We start from the raw sequence: 24,907 nt of genomic DNA, 5'->3' as shown, positions 1-24,907 counted from the left end.
TCTGGGACTTCTCTAAAGCCATTTATTATAAGCTTTCTTCCTTCAAATGATATTTTTAAATTTCTCTAGTTCAGTCTTCTATATATCTTTGCTCATTTTGTCAAGAATTTTTTTTTTGGTGTGGTGTATTTAATTCTATCTTATACTTGAATATGGTAAATTTAAAGGCTTAAGATAACTTGGAAATCTGGTCAATACAATGACATGCTTACACCTGCCAAGTTGGGAAGTATGTCAGTATAAAGTTGGTCAGCTGATAAACAAAGCCCCTTTCCCCGAAAATGTAAACTGTTTTCAGTTGCCTTTTTAGGAGAGGCTAAAGAGCATGGAGCAGGGAACACATCAGGACCTTGTGAATCAGCCCTTTGCTCTTCAGTTTCTTCCTGCGGTAGTTAAAACAATAAAACACAGTTGCTAAGCTCCATCCTTTTGTTAGTGCATACTTCAGTCATTCTTTCAGGGAAGAGTCTGAGAGCCATAAGAGGCTCTATAGATTCTAAGTAACTTTTAGTATTCCATGCTGAAGGTTAATTCTTCTTACTACAACTACTGCTAGATCCTTGTTGTTCAACAAATCAGTCCAATAAAACCAGTTTACAGCTTCCTTAGGTTTCAAACTAATTCTTAAGATGTCCTTTTTAAAAAAGAGATAGTAGTATGGTGAAAGAACATTGGAACAGGAATCAGTTGACCTGGTTCTAATTCTAGTTCCACCACTAACTAGCAGTGTGGCTTTGGGCATGCCACTTGACTTCCCTCAATGTCAGTTTTTTCACGTCAAATGGAAATTACTATTCCACCAGCTTTGCAGGATTAATGTGTGTTGAGAATTCTTAAGATATAAATCTCTGGTCAAACTGTAGGTGGCAGAGGTATAGTGGCAGTTTAGAAATATATGTATGTACTATTATGGTGAACAGTCTTAATTCTATTCATTATGTTGCTTCTTTAGATGGGAACTCAAGCCAAACACAAATCAGTTTCGACAGGAAGATTGTCTGGTCTTGTCTATTTCATGTTTAATCAGTGATATGAGATGGGAGATAGTGTTAGTTGACCTAATAACTGGATTTAAGTAGCTATTCCTTTTTTTTTGTCTCTGGGATCTCTTTCCTAACCCTGTCATTAAAATTGGTTAACTTAATGTCATTTATAACTGAGTAACTTTACCCTTCCTATTTTCTTCTGGCATGTTTCCAGTCAAATCCCAGTATTCAGCTTGGAGTCAAAGTGTAGCAAAGTGTGCACATCTTTGGAGTAGTCAAAGAGACACACTTCCAGAACAGGTACATTTTTATGCAGAGCTTTCCGTGAAGATGTCTTCTTAGTGATAGAATAAAAGGAATCTAGAAAAGACTTAAAACTTTGTATGATATAGGAATGCCAAAGACTTCTTTTGTGAAATATCTTTCTCTTTTAAAAGATTATCTTTGGGAAATATGAAAATGTTTGTTTTCTACCAGCTTCTTTTCATGTGTTTAGATCACTTTAGCATAGGTTTTAGCAGTCTTATTTTCTGTTCACCTTATGAGCATCATCCCCTGGAAGGGATGTTTTGGCATTCATACTTGTTTTTCATAAAATTTTCCTTCTCTTTTCCATGAAACTGATCCCAAAGGCAGTGTGAGTAAGGGTTTATCATTTTGTAATGCTGTGTTTTGCTGTGTGTGGAACACAGACAAGAAATAGTCTTAAAGATTAGTCTTCACAAAATGTGGGTCAGACTTCTCACTTGAAAATGAGCTGATATTGTCAGTGTTTTCTAATTTCTTACATGTCAATTAAGATGGTGTTTCTGCCATGCTTTATTATTTTGTACCTATGAGAGCAGTCTTCTTTGAGCTGAATGAAAGCATGTTTTCTTAAGACTAACACCCACAGTGTTAGAAGTTAGATTATAAGTCATAATGACGCTAGAAACTAAGTAAAAGCAGAAGTTGGCAACTAAGATTTCTTCTAAATATTGTATACTTTAATAGTATGTGTTCTGTATTGTAAAAGCAAAATAATTCACAAGTATCTCATTAATGTCTAGTTTACAGGACCTTTTATCTGCTTGAGTTTTCTAATACGGGAATTCAGACTACATTCACACATCTTGAAGCTTTAAAAGAAACTTGTTTCTTTCTATATTTTTTTATTTTAAAAATCTTTTCTTTAGCATCTGGTCTCTTTTTTTTTTTTTTGATGTACAGATAATGAACATGTGTATATGGAGATGTCACAAAAGCTTTACAAATATTGTCCAAAAGAATGGAAGAAAGAGGCCAGCAAGGTACGACAATACGAAGTCACTTGGGTGAGATTACATTTATAAGCAAAATTATTTTGATTTTTTAAAAAAAATGTTTATTTTAGCTGTTATACATTAGAAGAAAACTATAAGCAATACTTTATATAGTAGAAAATGGGAAAAGAAAATTGTAAGTTCTAAAGTGTCACATTAATCAAGTATTAATAGCTTATAGCAAATAATAAATAGAATCTAGATTATCTGTTAAATAATGTTGGATAATAACTTTAATAATCTTGGAATAATGCTTTGAAATGAAAAGTATGGAAAAATTATTTGCTCTTCTCTTATGGCTGTGCTAGGTGTCAAAATTGCTGTTCTAGAAGTAGTTATTACTAATTTTCTTTTTTTTTTTTTTTTGAGACGGAGTCTCGCTCTGTCGCCCAGGCTGGAGTGCAGTGTCCGGATCTCAGCTCACTGCAAGCTCCGCCTCCCAGGTTCACGCCATTCTCCTGGCTCAGCCTCCCGAGTAGCTGGGACTACAGGCGCCCGCCACCTCGCCCGGCTAGTTTTTTATATTTTTTAGTAGAGACGGGGTTTCACCGTGTTCGCCAGGATGGTCTCGATCTCCTGACCTCGGAATCCACCCGTCGCGGCCTCCCAAAGTACTGGGATTATAGGCTTGAGCCACCGCGCCCGGCCCATTATTACTAATTTTTAAATCTACTTTTACTGTACTTGCCTTTGATGCTTTGTCTGTTCATTATGCTGGTGCTTTATTTCACAAACATTAATTTCCTTTACATGAGAGAAATTAATAGAGAATTCACTTCGTGTTTCCAGAACCTCCCTAGTAAGTCGGGAATAGTAATCCTAGGTCCTCTAATTTGTATTTAAGAAGTCTTGGAATCAACTAGAAGTCTACTTCAAAGCCAGCTACAAAGTAAAGAACATGAATGTCTAAATAAACAAATGGCATATTAGAATTTGCGATGTGGAATGTCAGAGGAACAAGAGAACATTTGTAACAAGGAGCAAATGGTCACCACAGGGAACAGAGCTGAGCGAGGAGCTGGATCTCAGCTAGAAATTTCCACTGGCATTTATTTTTATCTTCCCTTATGTTGTCATTGGCATTACAGTGAATGAAAATCAGATAACGGGATGGTGCCCTGTTTTGCTTCATAACTTCCTAATTTTATATGAACCTGGTGTCTATATAGGACGACTGTCTACTTACTACAAGTCCCCACTCATTATAAGTAAATAAAACCTATTAGTGATTAAAAAGTGTCTTGCAAATAATCATTGTATTTTGGTTGCTTTTGAAACCCATTTTCAAAGTAACTAGAAATAGCTTGATTTTTGTGTGTGCTTTTGTTTTTAGGGTATCGACCAATTTGGGCCTCCTATGATCATCCACTTCCGTGTGCAGTACTATGTGGAAAATGGCAGATTGATCAGGTAAGAGGACAGGGAGAGATTTCCCACCTTCCCCACCCCACCCACTCCCCCCCGTAGCACTTTTTCTGACATACCAAATAAGTTACTTGTCTTTATTCTTTGTCTCCACCTGTTAGGATATAAACTCTGTAGGAGCAGCAATTTTTTTCTTTTTAATCTTTTTGTACACTGGTATATTCTCAGTCCCTAAAAGAGAGATACAATAGGCATTCAGTAAATACTTGTTAAATGAATGAATGTTAGACTATTGATGAAAATATTAACAGTGTCATTGGCCCACATTTTCTCCACTCCACGTTTTCATAAACAGATCAGTCTCCAAAAATATACTTATTTCAAGAAGAAACTAGCACTTTGGTGAAGAGTGAGGAGATTGATTAAAAGATTATGTTCTTTTCCAGTGGTAAGGTGGGAGTGGGTCAGAAGCAGGAACTCTCCTATAAAAGTGGATGGGTGTTTATATAGTCTGTTTTCTTTTCGTGTGTGGGGTCTTGCTTATATTCTTGGCAGTAGCTTTAAACCAAAATTAAGCCCAGTGAAGCTATCCTAGGTGCAGTTTGACAAGGGCAGGTAATTGATTCTTTTTCTGGAGGTGTGTGCATGAACACTAGTAGGCTCAGGATAAATTCAGAATTCACCATTTCTGAAGCTCAGTCTGTATAGGAGGATTTAGTGCTAGAAAACTTTCAGAGGTGATTTCTTGGCCAATAGAAAATACTAGAAATATGTTTTGCTTATATATTTTTAAACTTTGAGAAGCTCCATGTGAAAGAAAACAAAATACATTTGGCTAGTGTGTTATATGTAAAATTAGCTGTTGATATTTTTATCAATGCCAGATGCAAACTAAAAAGTAAAAAAATTAGCCCATAAGGATTTTTTTTAAAAGGCTAAGACACTTTATTAGTTATTGTCAGTTTACATACAATTTTTACTTATTTTACCTGGTAAGTGTGGCATGACCTGGAAAGAAGGAATACATATATTTAACAAATAGTTAACCCCCTGGGGCTAAGTTTTTTTTTTTTTTTGAGACGGAGTCTCGCTCTGTCGCCCAGGCTGGAGTGCAGTGGCCGGATCTCAGCTCACTGCAAGCTCCGCCTCCCGGGTTTACGCCATTCTCCTGCCTCAGCCTCCCGAGTAGCTGGGACTACAGGCGCCCGTCACCTTGCCCGGCTAGTTTTTTGTATTTTTTAGTAGAGACGGGGTTTCACCGTGTTAGCCAGGATGGTCTCGATCTCCTGACCTCGTGATCCGCCCGTCTCGGCCTCCCAAAGTGCTGGGATTACAGGCTTGAGCCACCGCGCCCGGCCTGGGGCTAAGTTTTAATGTATCCCTATACTTCTGCCCCTTTTTCCCAGGCATGAACCAGTCTGGACCATCTGTGGTTGGCATTATAAAAAGAAGTGCTGTGAAAAGTACTCTGTCCTAAGGGGGGAAAAATTACATACATGCTTTATTTTTAAGCTCTTTCTACTTAAACATGGTCTTAGTTTAAATAAACCCATATGTGTTTTCTACAAATGATATCAGCTATGAATCTCAGGTAAACATTCAACCTGAAATAATGTAGAGGCAAATGAGCTCATTAAAATATGTACACGCACATTTTTACTTTGATCACAAAAGCATCCTATTTGCCAGTAAATATTTTTTGGAGCTTTTACCATGTTTTCCGCAGTCAACATTTCTTAACGTATTTAATGGTGACTGTGTTTATTTCTGATCTCAACAAATTGTAATGAGTGTGCCCTGTTAGTATTTCCTTTTGTGGGGAGTATAATAATGGTCATGACATGTGCCTATAAAAGCATGCCAGTAACGTAACATTCATTTAATAAAAAAACCTCAAAAAGAAGATTTAAGGAAAGCATTCATTTCTTCTTGGAGAAGCTTAAAAAAAGGAAGAGAACACTTTTGTTAAGCAAATTTTTTTCCAGAAGTAATCCTGGCACTTTGGGAGGCCAAGACGGGCAGATCACGAGGTCAGGAGATCAAGACCACCCTGGCTAACCCGGTGAAACCCCGTCTCTACTAAAAAATACACAAAAACTATCCGGGTGAGGTGGCGGGCGCCCGTAGTCCCAGCTACTCTGGAGGCCGAGGCAGGAGAATGGCATAAACCCGGGAGGTGGAGCTTGCAGTGAGCTGAGATCCGGCCACTGCACTCCAGCCTGGGCAGCAGAGCGAGACTCCGTCTCAAAAAAAAAAATTAATAATAATAAAAAGAACAGCAAAACACTGAAGCAGGATTGCTCCTCAGATTTTTCCTTATTTATGTCACGTGTGCAGCATCATTGTAGCAAAATCAGTACAGATTATACATGTCTAACTTCTAACACTTGCTCGGTGAAATAGTTACCATTTTAGAGCAGAATGATTCAGACGTTTTTCTTCTCTGAATCAAATGCTGTAAGCCTTAGGAAATGTTGTTTTTGTTGTCTGGATAGTGTGACTTAGGGTTCTGACCCCCTGCAACCTCAGTGAGGCAGCTATCAGATGTTAGCTACAACCGCTCCCTTTTCAATGAGGTGGGAGGGAGGAGCAGGAACAGAAGGGCTCCTGTCACCAGATGGAGAGCAGGATTTGGGTTCTGTTTACATGTCATTGGATTGTTCCATGAAAATGTGAGTTCTGTTTTCTCTTATTTTCCTAGTGACAGAGCAGCAAGATACTATTATTACTGGCACCTGAGAAAACAAGTTCTTCATTCTCAGTGTGTGCTCCGAGAAGAGGCCTACTTCCTGCTGGCAGCCTTTGCCCTGCAGGCTGATCTTGGGAACTTCAAAAGGAATAAGCACTATGGAAAATACTTCGAGCCAGAGGCTTACTTCCCATCTTGGGTAAGCACTGTTTTCAAATTTGAAAGAGTGTTTTCTTTCGGCATTTCTAGTTCGTAGTGTTGCCACTCATACTCTTTAAGAAATGGGAACACAAATGTTCTGTGGCCAAATTCTTCGTGATGCCCAGATATTTAACACTTAAAAACATGGTGCACATCATGTCTTCATGTACTCAGTCTTTTTATGGTGAATGGGGGAGAGGATTGCCATCCATCCTGATAATACGGTGGAGCTTGGAACTTGCCAGCCTCCTTTTGGCATTGACATGTCCTTGACCTTCTTGCCTACTCTTACTGAGGCAGAATTTTCTCCCTTTGAAGGCAGAAAAACATAACTCTTTAAAAAGTAAGATTATCCCTCACTTTCCTTTGCTGAGAGAACAAGTATGTCAACTTCCGGCTCTGGCCTGCATGTCCTCCACTCTCGGGAGAGCAACTAACCCCTTCTTTCAGCAAGAAAATGTGGGTTTTTCTAACGTGAACTGTCTCAGCTGCCCTTTCTCTACTCTACCTTGTCTGTTTCTCTCCCCATCCTTCCTCCAGGTCTATGCTGTATTTTCTCTCTCTTCTTTATCATTAGCCCCTCCCCAAACTAACTCTTCTTCAGTGAGGACATACAAAACATGTTTGGTTCTCACTCACCCATCCTGGAGAGAGAAAGGCGGAGGGAAAGAAGAGCTACTACTCTTGTCTTGCCTTCTCAGTAAAGCGTCTTGAAAAGGTAGTGTGTATTTGATTTTTTCAGCTTATTTGCTTCCCACAAGTGTTCCTCAAGCCATTTCCATCTGCCTTCTTTCCCCATCAGTCTACTCATGGTGCTGCCCGTTTTATATCAATATAGTAATGAAGTAAAAAATTAAATATATACTACTTTTGCTTTATATTGACACCAGTTGCTTTATATTGACATATCCAGTAGACTCTTTTCACTAAATTTTGCTGCCGTAACTGACACTTAACCAGTCGCATCTTGGGAGATCTCATCCAGATTAATGCTTTTAACGATCACCTACGTGAAGGCAAGTCCCAAATCTGTTTCTCTTCCCTTTATCCATAAGGTAGCTGTTTACCCATAGGCCCTTCAAACTCAAGATGTCCTAAATCGAATTCATCTTCTTGCCACCTCAGTTCTATGTATTCCTACCTCTGAGTACATGAGAGTCATACGGAACTCTGTGTATCACCATTCCTTCTCCTTGTCCTGTCCCATCAACTGAAACACCCTGTAATCTATGTGCTTGAGTACCAATCACCCAGCTTAAGAAATAAAATTCTTTTCTATTTTTGTTGCCATTAGCCTTCCTAAATGTCCATCGCCTCCTCTCCCTGTCTTAGTTCCTACTGTTTCTAGGTTCCTGTTCTCAGCAGCACTGTTGCAGAAGCTTGTCCCTGCTTCGGTCTTTACTCCACAGCTTGCAGATGAGATGATTTTGCTTCTAACTTAGACTTTCAGGGCCTCCTCCGTCACCTGTGAAGCCCAGGCTCCCATGCATAACCTAGAAACTCTCCAGATTATAGTCCCTGCCAACCATTCCAGCTTCCTTTCTGGTTGTCCTGCACCTTGAACTTTAGGCTGTGACAGCATTCAGCCATTGGTACGTCTCCATACTTACTGTGGTGTTTCATGCTTCAGGTCTTTCTTCTTGTAGTTCCTTTAGCCGGTGAAGCCCCTGTCTGTTTCACCTGGCTAACTCCTACTCATCCTCCGAGACTCTGCTCCTTCTGGGCAGACCATCTAGGTGCCCAGTGTTCAAGAAGAACCTGGGTATAGTGTTTTACATCTTATTTTAAAATGATTTATTTCTTGCTCCCAGTAAACTGTTTCTTAGTGTGTTCTGAAAGATGGGCATAACCTTAACCTTCTCTATTTCATCAGCTCTTCATATTGAGGTACTCAGTAATTTTTTGTTGTGTGACTTACAGTGCTTTATTTGTTGGAGAGAAATCACAATGTCTGTCAAACTATTGCTGTCTGTAGCATGTTTGCATTCTCTGGTTGTCATCAGGTGCTCATTGAATATTGATTACTGAAATCCAGTTAGTATGCCAGGGCAACCAGTGTGCTGAGATACCAGTTTCCCCCACCCTTGGGATCACCAAAACCATCTACTTTAGTGCCCTTACAAATACTATTTTCAGTGTGCTTTTGACCTGAGAAAAAAGTCGACAAATAACTGATTTAACTGATTACCATGTGAAAAGAACCTGGAAAGAATAATCTGTAACTTGAGTTCTTAGCAGAACTTGACAACTGACTATTAATTCATCATATTTAATTCTTTGTAAAATATTCAATAGGAAGAAACAAAATATCAATATAAAGACATTTTAAAACCAAAAATTCTGTAATTTTTAAATTTTGATTATTTTGAGCATGATTCTTTTGCTCACATTCATAAGTCCTTCCATCTATTGTATTCCTTATGGAATCAGCTAAGACTTTAATCAACACCTTTCTCTTAGCCTGCAGCTGCTGGATACTATATATTTGACATCTGAAAGCCCGGAGTACTGTCTGATGAAAATCTAAGTCACAGTGAATCACAATGAATGTTTGAATGAAACGGTTTTCTCATAAGTATTCCGACAGTGTTCATATCAGCCTCTTATGCAAGAACCAAAATTAGAGAATTTCTCCCAGTCCCCTGCCTTCTTTTGATTAACATTTAGAACCTCCCACTCTGTGGCTGTAATTTTCTTAAGAGTTAGGTAGGACCCAGAACCTGAAGATGTACCTACTATAGATGTATTTCATGGTACCAAGTATGAACTTGCAAGTATAAAGAATTACGTGTACAAAATTATGAAAGTTTGTATAGTTTGTTTTTTTTTCTTGGTGACTTTAAAGCAAAGATAACTTATTTTTCCTATTTGTTGTGATTTTTCTTCTTAGGTATTCAGCAGTACAATTAAATTGACTCTATAGCTTCTAGTATTAGCTGATTCAGCCCAGCAACATAACAGATGGTGAAAACAGAATGAAAGTGGGAATTTTCTAATGGAAATCAACCAGTTTACATGGCTATTTTAGATTCTCATTCTTTCATCATTTTGGGGGTGGGGATAGAGCTTACATCTCTCCAACAAATGTTGCATTGCACACCCCTTGTATCCCAACAGGTTGTTTCCAAGAGGGGGAAAGACTACATCCTGAAGCACATTCCAAACATGCACAAAGATCAGTTTGCACTGACAGCTTCCGAAGCTCATCTTAAATATATCAAAGAGGCCGTCCGACTGGATGACGTCGCTGTTCATTACTACAGATTGTATAAGGTACGAAACGGCAACTAAGTCTTCAGCTTCTGAGAAAAAAAAACGTCATCTCAATAGGATTGAGAAGGAAAACCTTAGGATTTCATTTCCATTAAAAATTATTTCATTTTTTACACACTTTTAAAAGAGTTTCATTGAACTGCTTTTTGTTATTGCAGGTCAGTCTTGGAGGCCATGGTGTTTTTCCTCTGGCCTGGAAGCAGGATGGAGTATTTTTTTAATGGTTCTAATAGTGAGATGACAATTGGCTATAAAATGTTAATCTGACTTTTTCAGTGATTATGGCATTGTTATTTCTCTCCTCCCCAAATCTGCTTTTCTGCTTTGGGGAATAGCATTTGCAACTTCTTTGATAAATAATTTTTAATATTCCTCAAAGTGAAGCTATACCTGCATTGTATCTGTCAATTACAAGAACATTACAACAACAGGTAATGTTTATGGAGTCCTGTGTTTACTGGGCACACTTTATATTTTTTTAATCCTCATAACTTTATATGAAAGGTACTTTAATCTTTATTTTACAGACCAGGAAACTGAGGCCTAACGAGATTAAATGAATCACCTAAGATCACAAAACTAAATGGCAAAGCCAAGATTTAGTCAAGGCCTTCTTGATAACACAGGCTGTGTGCTTAAGGAACTGTATTACACATGTTCCTCACTCTTGGAAGTTATTCTCCTTTGTGTCCCGTGTATCTCTAGCCTCGTTTTTCCATTCTGGGGCAGAGGTCACACACCCAAATAACAACCGGGGCCATGCTCTGCAGAAACCACTCACAGTACTCTATATCATCTTGTCTTCTCCTCCCTTCCTCCTCCTAACCCCTTTCACTATTCCACAAGTGCCACTTTGCTGACAAGAACTCCTGAATACCCATTTAAGTATTCAAACGTATATTCTCAAACCAAATGGATGAAGTGGTTAAGAGCACTGTCAGTTGAGCCTAACTGCCTGTGATTGAATCTCAGTTTGACTTCTTACTGTGTGACCTCAGGCAAGTTACTTACTTAACCTCTGTGTACTTCAGTTTCCCCATAGTTAAAGGGGACAGCAACATACTTGCCTTTTAGGATTGCTGGATACTAAAGGAATTGTTGGATGAAAAACTGCTTAAAACAGTGCCCAGCACATGTTAAGCATGATGTTAAGTTTGCCGTTGTTACCATTGCCATTGTTAGTGTTATGCTTGTTATCTCTACTATGCCTTTTGTGGTAGGATTAGCATAGCTAGACCATTGGAAACTGGGCTTTAGTTCGGATGTATTGCTCAGTAATCTTTTTAGCTGGTTCAGAAAACTTAAGGGACCAACTGATGTTTTTTCTATCTCTCTTCTATGCTTAGGAGATGCATTATTAATGCCCCATCATCCTTGAAAGGCATAATTGAGTTCCATAAGATCTCTTTGGCTAAGTTCCTAAAGGACTGAGTTGTAATTTTGTTTTTAGCCTTAAGAGATTTCATTTGTGACACCTCAGTTGACACGAGAAGATGCAAATAAATGACAGTTTTGATAATTAGTTTATATTTTTAAATGTATTAGAAGTATGAATGATATGTTGGAAAGATTAAGAGTGTGGCTTTGGAATCAGATGTCAATTAGAAACCCTATGTCACTACTTGCTATAGCTGGCATCCTAGGCAACTATAATCCTGAGCTGTCTATTAAGTGGGGATGATACAATATGCTTCACAAGTTTGGGAGGCTTCGGTGAGATAATGAATCTGAAATAATGAGGTGGAATACCTGGCACATTAGTGAGTGCTCAATAACCATTAATTGCTTTTTGCCTTATTTGCTGGGGAAGCTTGCTATTTTAAAGAATCCTATTAAGAAATAAGAATATTTTATTGAAGTAGATATCCCCAATTTATCTTCTGTGTAAAACTTAATTTTCAAGTTTACTTAAAGTATGGAGCTTCTAAATTGCATAGAAAATGACTCTTATCTGCTAAAAACAAGATTTTTAATAAAAAGGTAACAGAATGAAGTGGGAGAAAAGATATTGGCTGATGCACAGTTTTTATTCTTTGGAGCAATTCAGTGGCAGCTGTTAAATCTGCTTCATTTAGGGGCTGCTCATACTGTAAATAAGGTAGACAAAGGACAAGGGAACATTCTGGGGGAAAAAAAAAACATTTTGTGCCCCTTTTCCACCAATATATACCTTATACTTGAAAACCAGCATTTTTACGAGCATAGCCTTATTCCAGAAAGCAGTTAGTACAACCTTGAAAGCGAAATTGACCAAAACTCATATAATGATGGATTAGTTTCTCCTCTTAAAGCTTATACTATATGTATCTTTCTTGATGTAAAAATATACTAGTTGGAAAGAAACAGCCTAAATAGTAGAAATAGGCTGTGTCTTATAGTTATAATGCCAGTGAGGATACATTTTGTAAAAATATTTCATCCCATGTTTCTGGGGAAACTGGCACTAAGCTTAAAAGATCTCTGCATATTCATTGTGTTTATTGAGAAATCTCATAATGAGAATATTTACTTAGTAATTTCATTTCTCTTCTATTTTGAACTTTATATACTATATATACTTATTACAGTTGAATTATTACAGCCACTTAAAGGATGTGGCTGAATTTTAAAGTACATTTTTAATTGTGGAGTTTCTTTTTCCCTTACGCTCGTTGTAGTTTATTTTCTACAGTTTATGGTTTAGCTGGTAGACTGTGTATCGTATTGGCAAGTGACCATTGAACTTCTTAAAAATAAGTATTTCCAAACTCACTGAATACAAAGCTTGTACAACTTTGTTATCCTCATGAGAGAGCCTTAAATATTTGGTCACTTGCCCCTAATTTTGACTTAAGAGCTGGAAGATGTGCCCAGTTTTAAACATATAAAGTCTTATGCATCTCAGAGTATAACTATTACATTAGTTTTAAGATTCTAACATCTGAGAAAAGAGTAATTATGAGATAGAAGGTTAAAAAAATCAAATGATGCAAAAGCAGCAAAAATAGCCTTATTTACTGGAGTTTTCAATAACAAGTGTTTAGAATATTGTCAGATACAAAAGTGTATGTAATATAGTAAAAACACTAAACCTTTGAAATCTCAGAAATTTAAAAAGTAGAATATACCATTCTTGATTTAATATGTGCCCATGGTTTTCTTAATTCTTGTAGGAAACTAGGTATGTGGAAAGCCTTGAGCAAAGTTATTTTAAGTCCAAAAGTTTTCAGTCCTGAAATGGTTCTTTGGTGCTAAATTGTCCACTGTAGAAAAAATACGTAGAAACATTTAATTTTCTATAAAATTCTATTCCTACAGGATAAAAGGGAAATTGAAGCTTCGCTGACTCTTGGATTGACCATGCGGGGAATACAGATTTTTCAGGTTAGTAAATGAGAATTAAGTGTCAAGTGCTGTCAGCCATGTCTTATGTTTACAGCATGCCTCTGTGGTCTGCCATAGCTTCAGTAGTTCATTTTTGGCCACTGGCTGGTCATTTCCTATTTGTCTAGCACAGATGTGGATGATGTAGGATGGGTGAAGTGACTCAGCCTGATTGTTGACAGTAATAAGTCCTCTATAACAGAAAACAGTAAGCCAAAGATTAGCCCAGGTTCATCACTAACAGATCATTAATATCCAAACATTTCTGTTTGTCATTGATTTTAGATATTCTTTTATCCTTTGGAGCATTTGTAAGTGGAAAGAAAAGCAACATTTTGATATTGTGCCTGACCAGACGTTTTAATTTCTGTTGCACTTTTCTGATAAAACTTACCCCTTAAATAAGTAGTAACTGTCACCCTTTAGCAGGTGGGACAGTGTTATCCTGCAACCATCAAAAAGGGAGACAGATACCTCTCTCTGCAAGACACAGGAAAGTAAAAGCATGTCTTATCCTTGGTGTAGGCAAAATATCCAATTATGAAAGTCTGAGTGCCTTACTGCATCTCTTGAATGCCTGGGTCCTTTGGACTTTTTATTTAAATTTAGGCATACACCAGAAGGGAAAAGATTGCCTTGAAAGGGTTAGTTAATACAGTCACACAGGAACCAAAAGCCACAGAATCATTATCACGAAATCTCTTAATTACTGTCTGTATTTCTCCAAAGAGATGTGGGGGCTTTTTTCAGATTTTAATGACTGTGTTTTGGTTTTCAGGGAAAGAAGTTAGAGCCATTTTACAGTATCATTTTTCCCATTAACTCCATGTGCATATTCTTTTCACAGAATTTAGATGAAGAAAAACAATTACTTTATGATTTCCCCTGGACAAATGTTGGAAAATTGGTGTTTGTGGTAAGTTTAAAATAACTGGCTTAAAAGAAAAGTCCCATTAATTGCTTATTTTTGTGGTTTTTTGTTATTTTTTTGTTTTTAAACAATATTGTCTTAGGCTCAAAAGCTGCAATTTTTAAGAAGTTGACACTGAAGATAATTGGCTTTCTTGTATTTTAATGCATGTGCTATATATTCCATTGTCATGCATATCAGTGGTGAAATTAAAATCAAAGAATCTTATAGTGAATAATCTTACAGCAAAAGAAGTTAGTAATTTTAATTTGTGTTTGGTCCCTAGCACATGTCCCTAAGTTATTCTAGTTGCAGAAGATATTTCATGTAGAGGTTAGCCAGTTCTTTTGAAAGTTACCTCTTTTGAGCAAAGAATAAAGAATTATATAAAAAGAGGTTTATATTAATATTTGACTATTTAAAACTCATTATTTTAAAGAGAGGTCTGCAATTCTTAACCAGAAAAATACTCTTACAATATTGAGAATGATACATTTTCTTTTGTTAGAGCAACGCCTTGATTTTTCCCAAATATTTCTCTCTTTTGCCAGCTATATCTATTTTTTCGGTAGGTTTCAAAGAATTAGTAATGTGTGCATTTGGTCATAAAAAGTCATAGTTCTGGCTGGGCACAGTGGCTCAATCCTGTAATCCCAGCACTTTGGGAGGTCAAGGTGAGCAGATCACCAGAGGTCAGGAGTTCGAGACCAGCTTGGCCAACATGGTGAAACCCTGTCTCTACTAAAAATAACAAAAATTGTTTGGGCATGGTGGTGGGCCCCTGTAATCCCAGCTACTCGGGAGGCTAAGGCGTGAGAATCGCTCAAACCTGAGAGGCGAAGGTTGCAGTGAGCCGAGACCACACCATTGCACTCCAGCCTGGGCAACAAGAGCACAACTCCGTCTCAAAAAAAAAAAAAAAAAATTCATAGTTCTGCTTTGTTCGGAAATTACTGAAAAAAAATACATGAAGAAAGGAAGATAAGGGTTTGTAGACACAGGCGTCTCTCCTGTAAGAAAGATGGCCTATGTAAATAGAGGGCTATATTGCAAATAGAATGTGGGCATTGACTCCACACTGCCCTGTAAGTCAAAAGATTTGTTTCTGACTTCACATGACTTTAATTACTTGGGCACAATTCAATCTGATTTCACTTTACTTATACTTACACGGGGCCTAACCTGTCTGCTCCTAACTCGCTCTTTTTTGTTTCAAGCTATTTGTGAAAGGATCTGAGCTGTTTGAAAATGAGCAAATTAAGACCCACTTGCCCCTTTCATGCCCCAAATTAAGTTATAATAAAGTACATTTATGAAATTGAGGGTTTTTTAGGGTCCTGGACTTGGTGCTTACTGAATCTATTTGTGTATTGCCCTTATCTGAGGAGCTTTTTTTCAAGATACGTATTTTTGGACCTCATCATCCTCCTCCGGGAGATTTTTGGCTCAGTGGGTCTGGAGTAGAGATGAGGAATCTATTTTGACAAGTTTCTCAGATGATGCTTCGTGCAGCCAACTCAGCCCTTTCTAGCTGTATGACCTTAGGCAAGTTACATAAACTCTGTGCCTTGGTTTCATTCTAAAATGTGGATAATTAACTCTCTCCCTTGACTTGCTATGAGGATTAAATGAGTGGATACATGCTTAGTGCTCAAAAAATGTCAGTTGTTACTATTTCAGTATTGGGATCCACTGGTAGTCCCTTTAAAATGAGGGAAAGCTCAGAGATTTAAAAAAACAAAACACCTCCACCTTGTCCCTATCTGGGCTACACAAGCCCATATTGCTCCGTACAGACTTTAAGTGTGTAGTTAGAATATGCCTCCGTCTTTGCGTTACCTCCACCCTCTGGCTGAGAATCATTGTATCTGAAATACTCTTTTTTGTATTTCAGCTGCCCTATTCATTATTAGGAAAGTTGAAAGAGTTCATAATATCCCATAACTGTAAGAAACTTTGTCAAAGCCTTGCCCTCAACTTAGGACTTTATCTTAGTGATCACGGACTTGAAGAAGGAGATTCCTTATATCATAAACTGTAATTATTTTGTGTGTTTCTTTCTCCTGCTGGGATATATAGCTCCGTGAGGGTGGGAACCTTGTCTGTCATATTCACTGCCTATTTTTTTTTTTTTTTGTCAGTGCCTAGGAAGGTGTTTGGTCCATATTAAGTATCCAATAAATATTTGAATACATTAGTCTTTTTTAGAATTGGTCACCTTGTTGCTGCGTTAGGGTGTTGGGATTACATTTGATGATTCATTTATGGTGGACCCTTCTCTTCTCCATTATACAAATAACCTGACCAGCCAGAGAAACCAAAGACACTCCTCAGCTGTTTTGGATAGTGAGTGTTTACTGACAGACCCTTGTGGCTAGATGCTTTCCGAATTTCTGGTCATCCCCTGTCCTATGACATTTTTGAAAGGGAAAACAATAATTTATCCCGCAAGGAATTTTAAATGAAACTTTATACATTTCAGAATCTATAATCTTCCTTACTAAATAGAAAACAGAGGGGATTTTGGCAAATCAGAGATTTTTCTTCCTGAATTTGATTCATGGTTTCCTTCCAAAGGGTAAGAAATTTGAGATTTTGCCAGATGGCTTGCCTTCAGCCCGGAAGCTCATATACTACACAGGGTGCCCCATGCGCTCCAGACACCTCCTGCAACTTCTGAGCAACAGCCACCGCCTCTATATGAATCTGCAGCCTGTCCTGCGCCATATCCGGAAGCTGGAGGAAAACGAAGGTATCACAGGGTCTGGGATGTGGAAGCACATTGTACCTTTGCCACCCATAGCCTGTTACTCTGAATGGGGGTTTTGAACTCCTACAGAATTGAATTTTGGGACTGGGACTCTCCAGATTGAGAGCAGCATTACTATTTACATCTCAGTATTTCCAGAAAGCAAAGGGTTAGGCTTGAGCCCCACCTACCGTAGCACCTATTCAAAATATCTGAGGTGACTCCATTTAGCTCATTTAGCTCAAGTGCAGTCTCTAAGGTTTTCCCATGCCTGACTTGAAAATCCTTGCAAAAAGCCACCTGTAAAGGCACAGGGCAAGGGTTTATCTGCAACTCAGATTTTATCTGCATTTTAGAGCTTTGTATGTACAGTGACCCACCTTAGTGCTATTATCCACAGGTGGTCTGGAATTCTTTCCAATGCAATTCTTTCTTAGGGTTAGAGTGACAATAAGGGTGGGTCACAGATGTGTCTCCAGCCTCCGATTGACAGCTGGGAGGCCCCCAGGTCTGGTCTAGCAAGAATGCCAAACAAAGGAGAGGGAGGTCAGCTAGTCCTTTGGGCGCTTTGCTGAGATGCAGATGAAATAAAGCAGTGTATCTGGGGGCCTCAGAGTACTGGGCCCTGAAAAGGGAAGCACGTCAGGGTGGGAAAGAAGGCAGTGTTAAGGGTCTGTAACATCTGGCTTCAACTTTACAACATTAATCTGATAGCCTTTTATCTTGAGTTGTGGCACCCTGGATTTCCTCCATTTAACACACCCCAACCCTAATCCTCAAAACTGCTACATTACGTATTTGGGTTTTTGTTTTTTGTTCTTTTGTTATTTTTTTAAAATGCTTTGGGGTTTTGTTTATGCTTTCAAAGATTTTTTTTTGCAAAAATTAGTTTTACAAATTGTAGTAATATCTAACAGTAATTTGATTAGATTGGATTTGGTGTTTTTGTGTGAATATCAGGGTGAAGATTCATGTTTTAGGTTCATGTCTGAGACAAGTTTTGACACCTCAGACCTCCTCTTTCCTGTAGAAACAAGACAAGTACCCATCCTTTCTTAAATAAACTAAAGACCTTATAGAAGTTTGTGCTTCTGATTGATTTCTCTCAAAAATTCTCTCTCAATCCAAATGAGACCCGGTTTGGCAATTCTTTTGTAATTTAGTAGCGATTAGAACATGAATCATTCCTCACTGTCTGCCACAAACTGCATGTGTCTTCAGAGAGAATTGGTGTAACTGTCAGGTGTATTGGCTTCCGCTGCTGCTAGACTGCCAGTTCTTCCCCACCATGACTCATCAGTGTTACAAATATCTCTCCCCTATGCTGACATGAATATTAAAAGGAATTCAGATGGGGGCAGGAAGAGGATGAAGAAGCAGGAGAACCTGTGAGAATAGGTGACATAATTAGGTGCAGAGCCCATAATTTGCCAAGTCAGCTTCATTCCTCAACGTCTAACATGGCACCTTGAAAAGTTGATTTGTTCTATCAGCTTTCTTCTGCCTGCAGCATTTTAGTATATTTTTTGTTCAGATGACCTTAAGAGATCCCTTTAGAGCCTAAAAGAATTAATGGCCTTCATCTATAGGTTCTAAGGTAAAAATTACAAAGAATTTTGAGTTTTCAAAGAGACAGCTTTGTTCATTGCCAACCATAGTACCAAGTATATTTGGAGGCTGAAGTGAGTAGGTGTCTTAGTTTGTTTTGTGCTGCTGTAACAAAAGACCACAGACTAGGTAAGTTCTAAAGAACAGAAGTTGATTTCCTCACAGTTCTTGAGGCTGGGAAGTCCAGGATTGAGGAGCCAGCATCTACCAAGGGCCTTCTTGTTACTTCATCCCTTGGTGGAAGGTGGAAGGGCAAAGAGAGGGTGAGAAAGAGTAAAAGGGGGCCAAGCTCCCCCTCTCATAATGAACCTACTGCTGCAATAATGGCACTAACCCATTCACAAAAGCAGATCTCTCATGATCTAATCATCTCTTTAAACTCCCACATCTTACTACTATGATATATGATATCATATGACTTATGATAGCAATTAGATTTCAACCTGAGTTTAGGAGGGAACAGACATTCAAACCATAGCAGTAGAGGAATGAAGGAATGACACATACTTAGTTTCTTCTACTTAGAGGTTTTCCAGGTCTGAAAAAGGCCTGAAACTAAGTTTCTCTGGGTCAACTTTGGCCTGAATCCAATGATCTCACCCCCATTTTAGGGCTCTATCATTTTAACATGAAAAGCCCTTTTCTGGGCATTAGTTTAGCAAAAAACAGCATAAAAAGAGTCTGTGTTTTTCTTAATTTTATTTAGAGTCACCTTGTCTGAAACACTATGTTAGCATTTTAGTAGAAAATGATCAGAAGGATTTTTCTATAGGGTTTAGAACAGAAAGAAAAACATGCCTCACGTCATTAAAAAAAATGTTTAAGCCTAACTTTATTCAAGAGCTGGAGCTTATTATTAGGGATAAGTAGTCACATTTACTGCAATATTTTCTAAAATAGTGTATGAAAAACCTCATTGTCTCTGATCTTTTACAACAGAGGGAGTAAAAAGAGCACAGGCATATTGATGATCTGTACTGTTGACACCAGTGATTATTAGGTAGATGAGAGGCTGCATTTTACATTTCTTAGAAAACATTTCAGAATTATTTAATGTTTCTCTCAGTTTGTGACTGAACGGTGTGAAGCTTCTTAAATGTCTGGAAAGGGTGTGATACAGCACTAGGGAGGGAACAGAAGCCAGCCATGTGGAACACCCAGGCCATGCTAACATGTAGTCAGGAATAGTTAGAGAACAGGCTGGCAAGTACTTGTATACTCATTAGTATACTAGTGAGTATAGAGGAACTATACTGACCTCTGAACCTATCAGGAAGTTGGGAGTAAAAAGGCTATATGTAAAGATGCAGAAAAGCTTTTAAATGATTAGGTCCACAGTTCCTAATTATTTTAGAACAATGGAACTCCAACAACTTACAGACTTTTACTTTTTTCTCTTCACTTACCACTCATCCAAGGGCCACATGGCTATTACTGTGAAACCACAGTGAATAGGAACTACGGTAATTTTTGCAAACTGCTTTGGCTGTCCACCTTCATCTCACACCTGCTGATTCAGAAGATGGGGATTGTTAGGCCCCAGTCTGCTCCTGAATGACAAGTTGTACCTGGATGCATTTTTGTTGTGATGATGTGTGTGTGGAGCTCTGGTGTCTGGTTTCAGCCTGCTTTCTGTGTAGCAACACATACTCACCTTTGTGTTTCAGCCAGTTCCTTAGAAAGATGTGAATGGGCTGGAACCTGGAAATGTGCACATAGCCTTCGCCAAGCATTGTTTTGCATTTTGCATCCTAGAAGGTGCATCTTTTCTTTCTCTTGCTGCTCATTTTCTCTCTGGGGACCCTGTGATGATTATACTTCTGAGCTGGATTCAGACATCAGGCATGCAAGTATTTTCACTTAACCAAGAAATAAGACAATTAAAATCCATTAACAGGCCCCTGAGAACCCAATTAGTCTACTAGTTAGCGGTTTCTTTTTTTTTTTTTTTTTTTTTTTTTTTTGAGACGGAGTCTTGCTCTGCCACCCAGGCTGGAGTGCAGTGGCCGGATCTCAGCTCACTGCAAGCTCCGCCTCCCGGGTTTACGCCATTCTCCTGCCTCAGCCTCCCGAGTAGCTGGGACTACAGGCGCCCGCCTCGTCGCCCGGCTAGTTTTTTGTATTTTTTAAGTAGAGACAGGGTTTCACCGTATTAGCCAGGATGGTCTCGATCTCCTGACCTCGTGATCCGCCCGTCTTGGCCTCCCAAAGTGCTGGGATTACAGGCTTGAGCCACCGTGCCCGGCCAGCAGTTTCTAAAATTAGATCAACTTAACAGTCCCCAAATGCACTCTCCATTTTTGACATTGTTGTATTGTATTATTTCTCACCAGTATTAAAAAGGCAAGGAATCTAAACTTCTTCCTTGTTTTACATTTCTGACCTAAAAGACAAAAATAATATTTTTGTGTCAGTCAAGTTGTAACTGGCAGCTGGGTTGTAACTTTGTGCCGTAATGGAATGGTTAGTTTCGTATGTAATAAAAGAGACTTTGCAGTGTTGTGTTTTTGATTGCATTCAAGAACAGCACTGACATGTTAAATCAAAGAACAGCTTTACCAGTTGGAGTTGGAAATCATCAAACCAGTAGTGATTACTGGTATTTTCTAAGTAGATGATAAAACCTCACTAATTCAGCCTAAGTGGAGAAAATCAATCTTGTATTAATGAAAATCCAAATTTTAGAATCTTCACAAGAAATTCTCAGAAGAATAGTTTTATATTAAATTGTATTCAGCAGCTAGAGCTAAGCTAACAGTGGAACAAATTGAACAAATGAACAAATAAAATGAATGGCAATTAGCATAATTATATTTATTAAGTAGTCTTCTAGAGCAGTGCTTCTGAAATTATCTGTAGAAAAGGGCCAGATTTTTAAAATATTTAATATGCTGTGGATACTTTCGCAAAATACAAAATCACATTGGTGGCTGTCATGGCAATGTCACAAAGCTCTGGAAGTTTCTAAATGTTCATATCACTCACTGAACTTACTTCACTGTGGACCAATAAATTTGCAGACAAGAAGTGGTCTGTAACTGCACTTTAAATACCACTCTTCTTATACTGCTTGAATCTTTTAAAAAACTGAGTAATTTAAATATCCTCCTCAAATCTGTTGCACTGGTTTTTATTCATTTTTCAGTCTTCTGAAGTCAAATTCCTATCTAAATTATTACTACTTTCCAATCACTAGATTCTGAACCTGAAGTTATCCTTGTTCTTGGCCTGATGAGTCACTTAAACTCACTAGCCGTTCCTTCTGTCTTGGTTGATGTAATAATGAGCTGTGTTCCCCACCACACAGAGAAGAAGCAGTACCGGGAATCTTACATCAGTGACAACCTGGACCTCGACATGGACCAGCTAGAAAAACGATCGCGGGCCAGCGGGAGCAGCGCGGGCAGCATGAAGCACAAGCGCTTGTCCCGTCATTCCACCACCAGCCACAGCAGTTCCCACACGTCGGGCATTGAGGCAGACACCAAGCCCCGGGACACGGGGCCAGAAGACAGCTACTCCAGCAGTGCCATCCACCGCAAGCTGAAAACCTGCAGCTCAATGACCAGTCATGGCAGCTCCCACACCTCAGGGGTGGAGAGTGGCGGCAAAGACCGGCTGGAAGAGGACTCGCAGGACGATGGTAACAGTACTGTCCTCACTGGCTTTCCGTTTAGTCTCCCAGTTTTTTCAAGCATTGGTTCTACAGAACTGGTGTCTGGAGAGCAACTTTAGGCAGTAGTAATAGGGTGGAAGAGGTGTCTTGTCTTCCCCAATGACTTGGTTGAGTTGCTTGTGTTTGGCTGTGAACAAAGCATCCCTCTAGTTGTGATCCTTTGCGGCCACAAGATTGGATGGTTGTGGACTCAAAGTCTTAGCTGTTTCTATGAAGTAGATTGGAGATTAGTCCTGCAGCCATTGTGTCTGTATTTCTAATTCCCAGATTAAATAAAGCAGTGGTTAGGACAACACAGTGGAGTGCAGTGATAGTGACAGAAACATCTTGAACTTCTGGACCCCTCCACAAAATAAAAATTGGAGTCCACACCATTGAGTTACTTAGTAATGTTTTTCTTAAGTGCCTCCCACGTAACCAGAACTACAGAGAAGATAAAAGAAATATAGCACCTGGCTGATAGGAACTTACTGCGTGTTAAGGAGATAAGATGAATCCTATGGCTTATCTCAGCCAAATTTAACATTTGTGGCCCTCTTTTATATTATTTTTCTGTCTCAAATAAGTGCTGTAGCATTCAGGCTTAAGGGAAAAGATAAGACTCAGTTAAAGAAAAGTGCAGACCGTCTGTTTGGTTTCTGTAGAATTTGTGTGGATCTCAAGTCACTGAGTGCCCTTGAGAGTAGGCAGCTGTGGACATGGGGGCTTTGTGAACTGCTCATCTGCCTGTGTCAGTGAGCCTTGCTTTGGCATCAGGCAAAGGGCCCATCAGTTTTGGTTTGCCCTTTGTCATTGCAGCAAGGTAGTGTAGTTTTTCTTCCTAAAAAATACAGAATAATTGGCAAATTATAGTATTAGAAAACATGTAGGTGATGCAGCAGTCCTATAAGAAAGAACAAGTAGGCTGGGCGCGGTGGCTCACGCTTGTAATCCCAGCACTGTGGGAGGCCGAGACAGGCGGATCACGAAGTCAAGAGATTAAGACCATTCTGGCCAACATGGTGAAACCTCATCTCTGCTAGAAATACAAAAATTAGCTGGGTATGGTGGCATGTGCCTGTAATCACAGCTACTTGGGAGGCTGAGGCAGGAGAATCGCTTGAACCCAGGAGGTGGAAGTTGCAGTGAGTGGAGATCACGCCACTGCACTCCAGCCTGGTGACAGTGTGAGACTTCGTCTCAGAAAGAGAGAGAGAGAGTAGCACCTGTTGAAAATGGTCTCTGGAGTTTCCTATTGGAGTCTCATTAGCAAATTTATTTTCAAATATGAATAATTACATAGCCACCCTCAAAATATGGTCATATATTTTGATGGTCATTTCCCTTTTTGTTATTAACTGTCTTTTCCGTCTTCTGTGTCAGAAATAGAGATGTTGGTTGATGACCCCCAGGATCTGGAGCAGATGAATGAAGAGCCTCTGGAAGTCAGCCCAGACATGTGCATCTACATCACAGAGGACATGCTCATGTCGCGGAAGCTGAATGGACACTCGGGTGAGCTCTTACGGGAAGTTACTCTTCCTTGGCAGCAGGTTATCCAGGACTGAAAAACACGTGCCTCAGAAAATAGAAGGGGTGGGCTGGGGCCTCTCGATCAGAGACTGGACTGCACTAAGAGGCTCTTCAGGTCAGTGCTGTAAACTGCAGGATCCTGTGCCTTCTGTGGAAGGAAGGGAAGAGGAAAAACACCCAGGATTGGGAATTAGCATTTTCTGCTCCATGCTTTGGACAAAAGGTAGTTGTGCAATAGGGTTCTCTTTATGTTATGCTGTGTCGAGAATCATGTCATGTATCTGGAAGGCCTTGTAGACTCCTTCAGTCTGGCCTCCTTTTTACAGATGAGTTAACCTGTAGTTCAAAGAGGACAGATTCTGCATGGCTAGAGACAGAAGTGGGCCTCCAGGTTTTTGTTTGTCGTTGTTGTTTCCCCACTGTGTTATACTGGTAGAGGAGTCTGGGAGGACAAATGTCAAAATAGGTTGACCTAAAAAGACACTCTTAAATTCCATATTTGTATGAATTCTTCTAGAAAACATGCATTCACTCTAATCCTATTATAGTTATATAATACACAGTATGTATTTCTGTCACATGTGAGATACTATCTTTAAAAAATGGCAGCAGTATGAGTTTTGTTTATAGACATCAGTCACATCTAACTGCTTTTGTCACACATCATGAATCCGTCTGTTCTTTAGAGAAATATGCCTCAGGAACAAGCACTATTGAAATGGCCCCTTCCAGCTTTCATTGAATGAAGGGCCTGACTGGGGTAGCCTGTCCCTGCTCTGGCAAATCCACACCTCCTGATGTTCATCGACTCTCTTCCTCCAGGTGCCAGGCACTGGAAATCAGAGAGGAACCAGACCGATACACAGTCACTACCATCCTGGCACTTAGTCTTCAAGAGCAGGAGACATCTTTTATTTCAGGATTCTGTTTGCTAACCTGACAGAACCCTGGCTTCCCAGACCTGCCTGTGGCTGCAGAGAATCATCTCTCTGACCAACGCTGACTCATTAGGCTGCTTACTCTAAACATGCTTAGAGGTCATATACCAAACTTTGCCCCTTTTTGCCCATTTACTTAATGATATTGAATTTTCTCTTTACAATTACATTTTAATTTAAATTAAATATAAATTCACAATTATATGCACATTATAGGTCCATGTATATAGCTCTATGTATATATGTTTGTGGAAAGGAAATGGTTGAAAAACAGTGTGTGCTACAGTGCCTCTGGGAAGGGAGGTATGAGGTAAACTGACCTGGACTTTGCATTTA

At 39.1% G+C, this 24,907-nt stretch overlaps 1 protein-coding gene across 6 annotated transcripts in view; it reads left to right on the top strand.

Annotated features, from left to right (window-relative positions):
* FRMD6 (FERM domain containing 6) overlaps nt 1-24,907 on the top strand; it is a 254,916-nt gene that overhangs the window by 222,540 nt on the left and 7,469 nt on the right. For 5 of the 6 annotated variants that reach the window (XM_033188053.1, XM_033188050.1, XM_033188052.1 and 2 more), the window contains 9 exons: nt 2,196-2,299; nt 3,621-3,697; nt 6,354-6,540; nt 9,660-9,815; nt 13,113-13,178; nt 14,026-14,094; nt 16,666-16,840; nt 21,753-22,088; nt 23,484-23,615. In XM_033188053.1, coding sequence (XP_033043944.1) covers nt 2,196-2,299; nt 3,621-3,697; nt 6,354-6,540; nt 9,660-9,815; nt 13,113-13,178; nt 14,026-14,094; nt 16,666-16,840; nt 21,753-22,088; nt 23,484-23,615 — 1,302 coding nt within the window. The remainder of the gene's footprint in view (nt 1-2,195; nt 2,300-3,620; nt 3,698-6,353; nt 6,541-9,659; nt 9,816-13,112; nt 13,179-14,025; nt 14,095-16,665; nt 16,841-21,752; nt 22,089-23,483; nt 23,616-24,907) is intronic. The other variant, XM_033188054.1, reaches the window with a different exon arrangement.

This window comes from Trachypithecus francoisi, unplaced genomic scaffold (genome assembly GCF_009764315.1).
Source record: "Trachypithecus francoisi isolate TF-2019V2 unplaced genomic scaffold, Tfra_2.0 Lachesis_group3, whole genome shotgun sequence".
Taxonomy (NCBI): domain Eukaryota; kingdom Metazoa; phylum Chordata; class Mammalia; order Primates; family Cercopithecidae; genus Trachypithecus; species Trachypithecus francoisi.
Note: the sequence above shows the minus strand (reverse complement) of the source record. Positions and strands in the feature narration are given on the sequence as shown.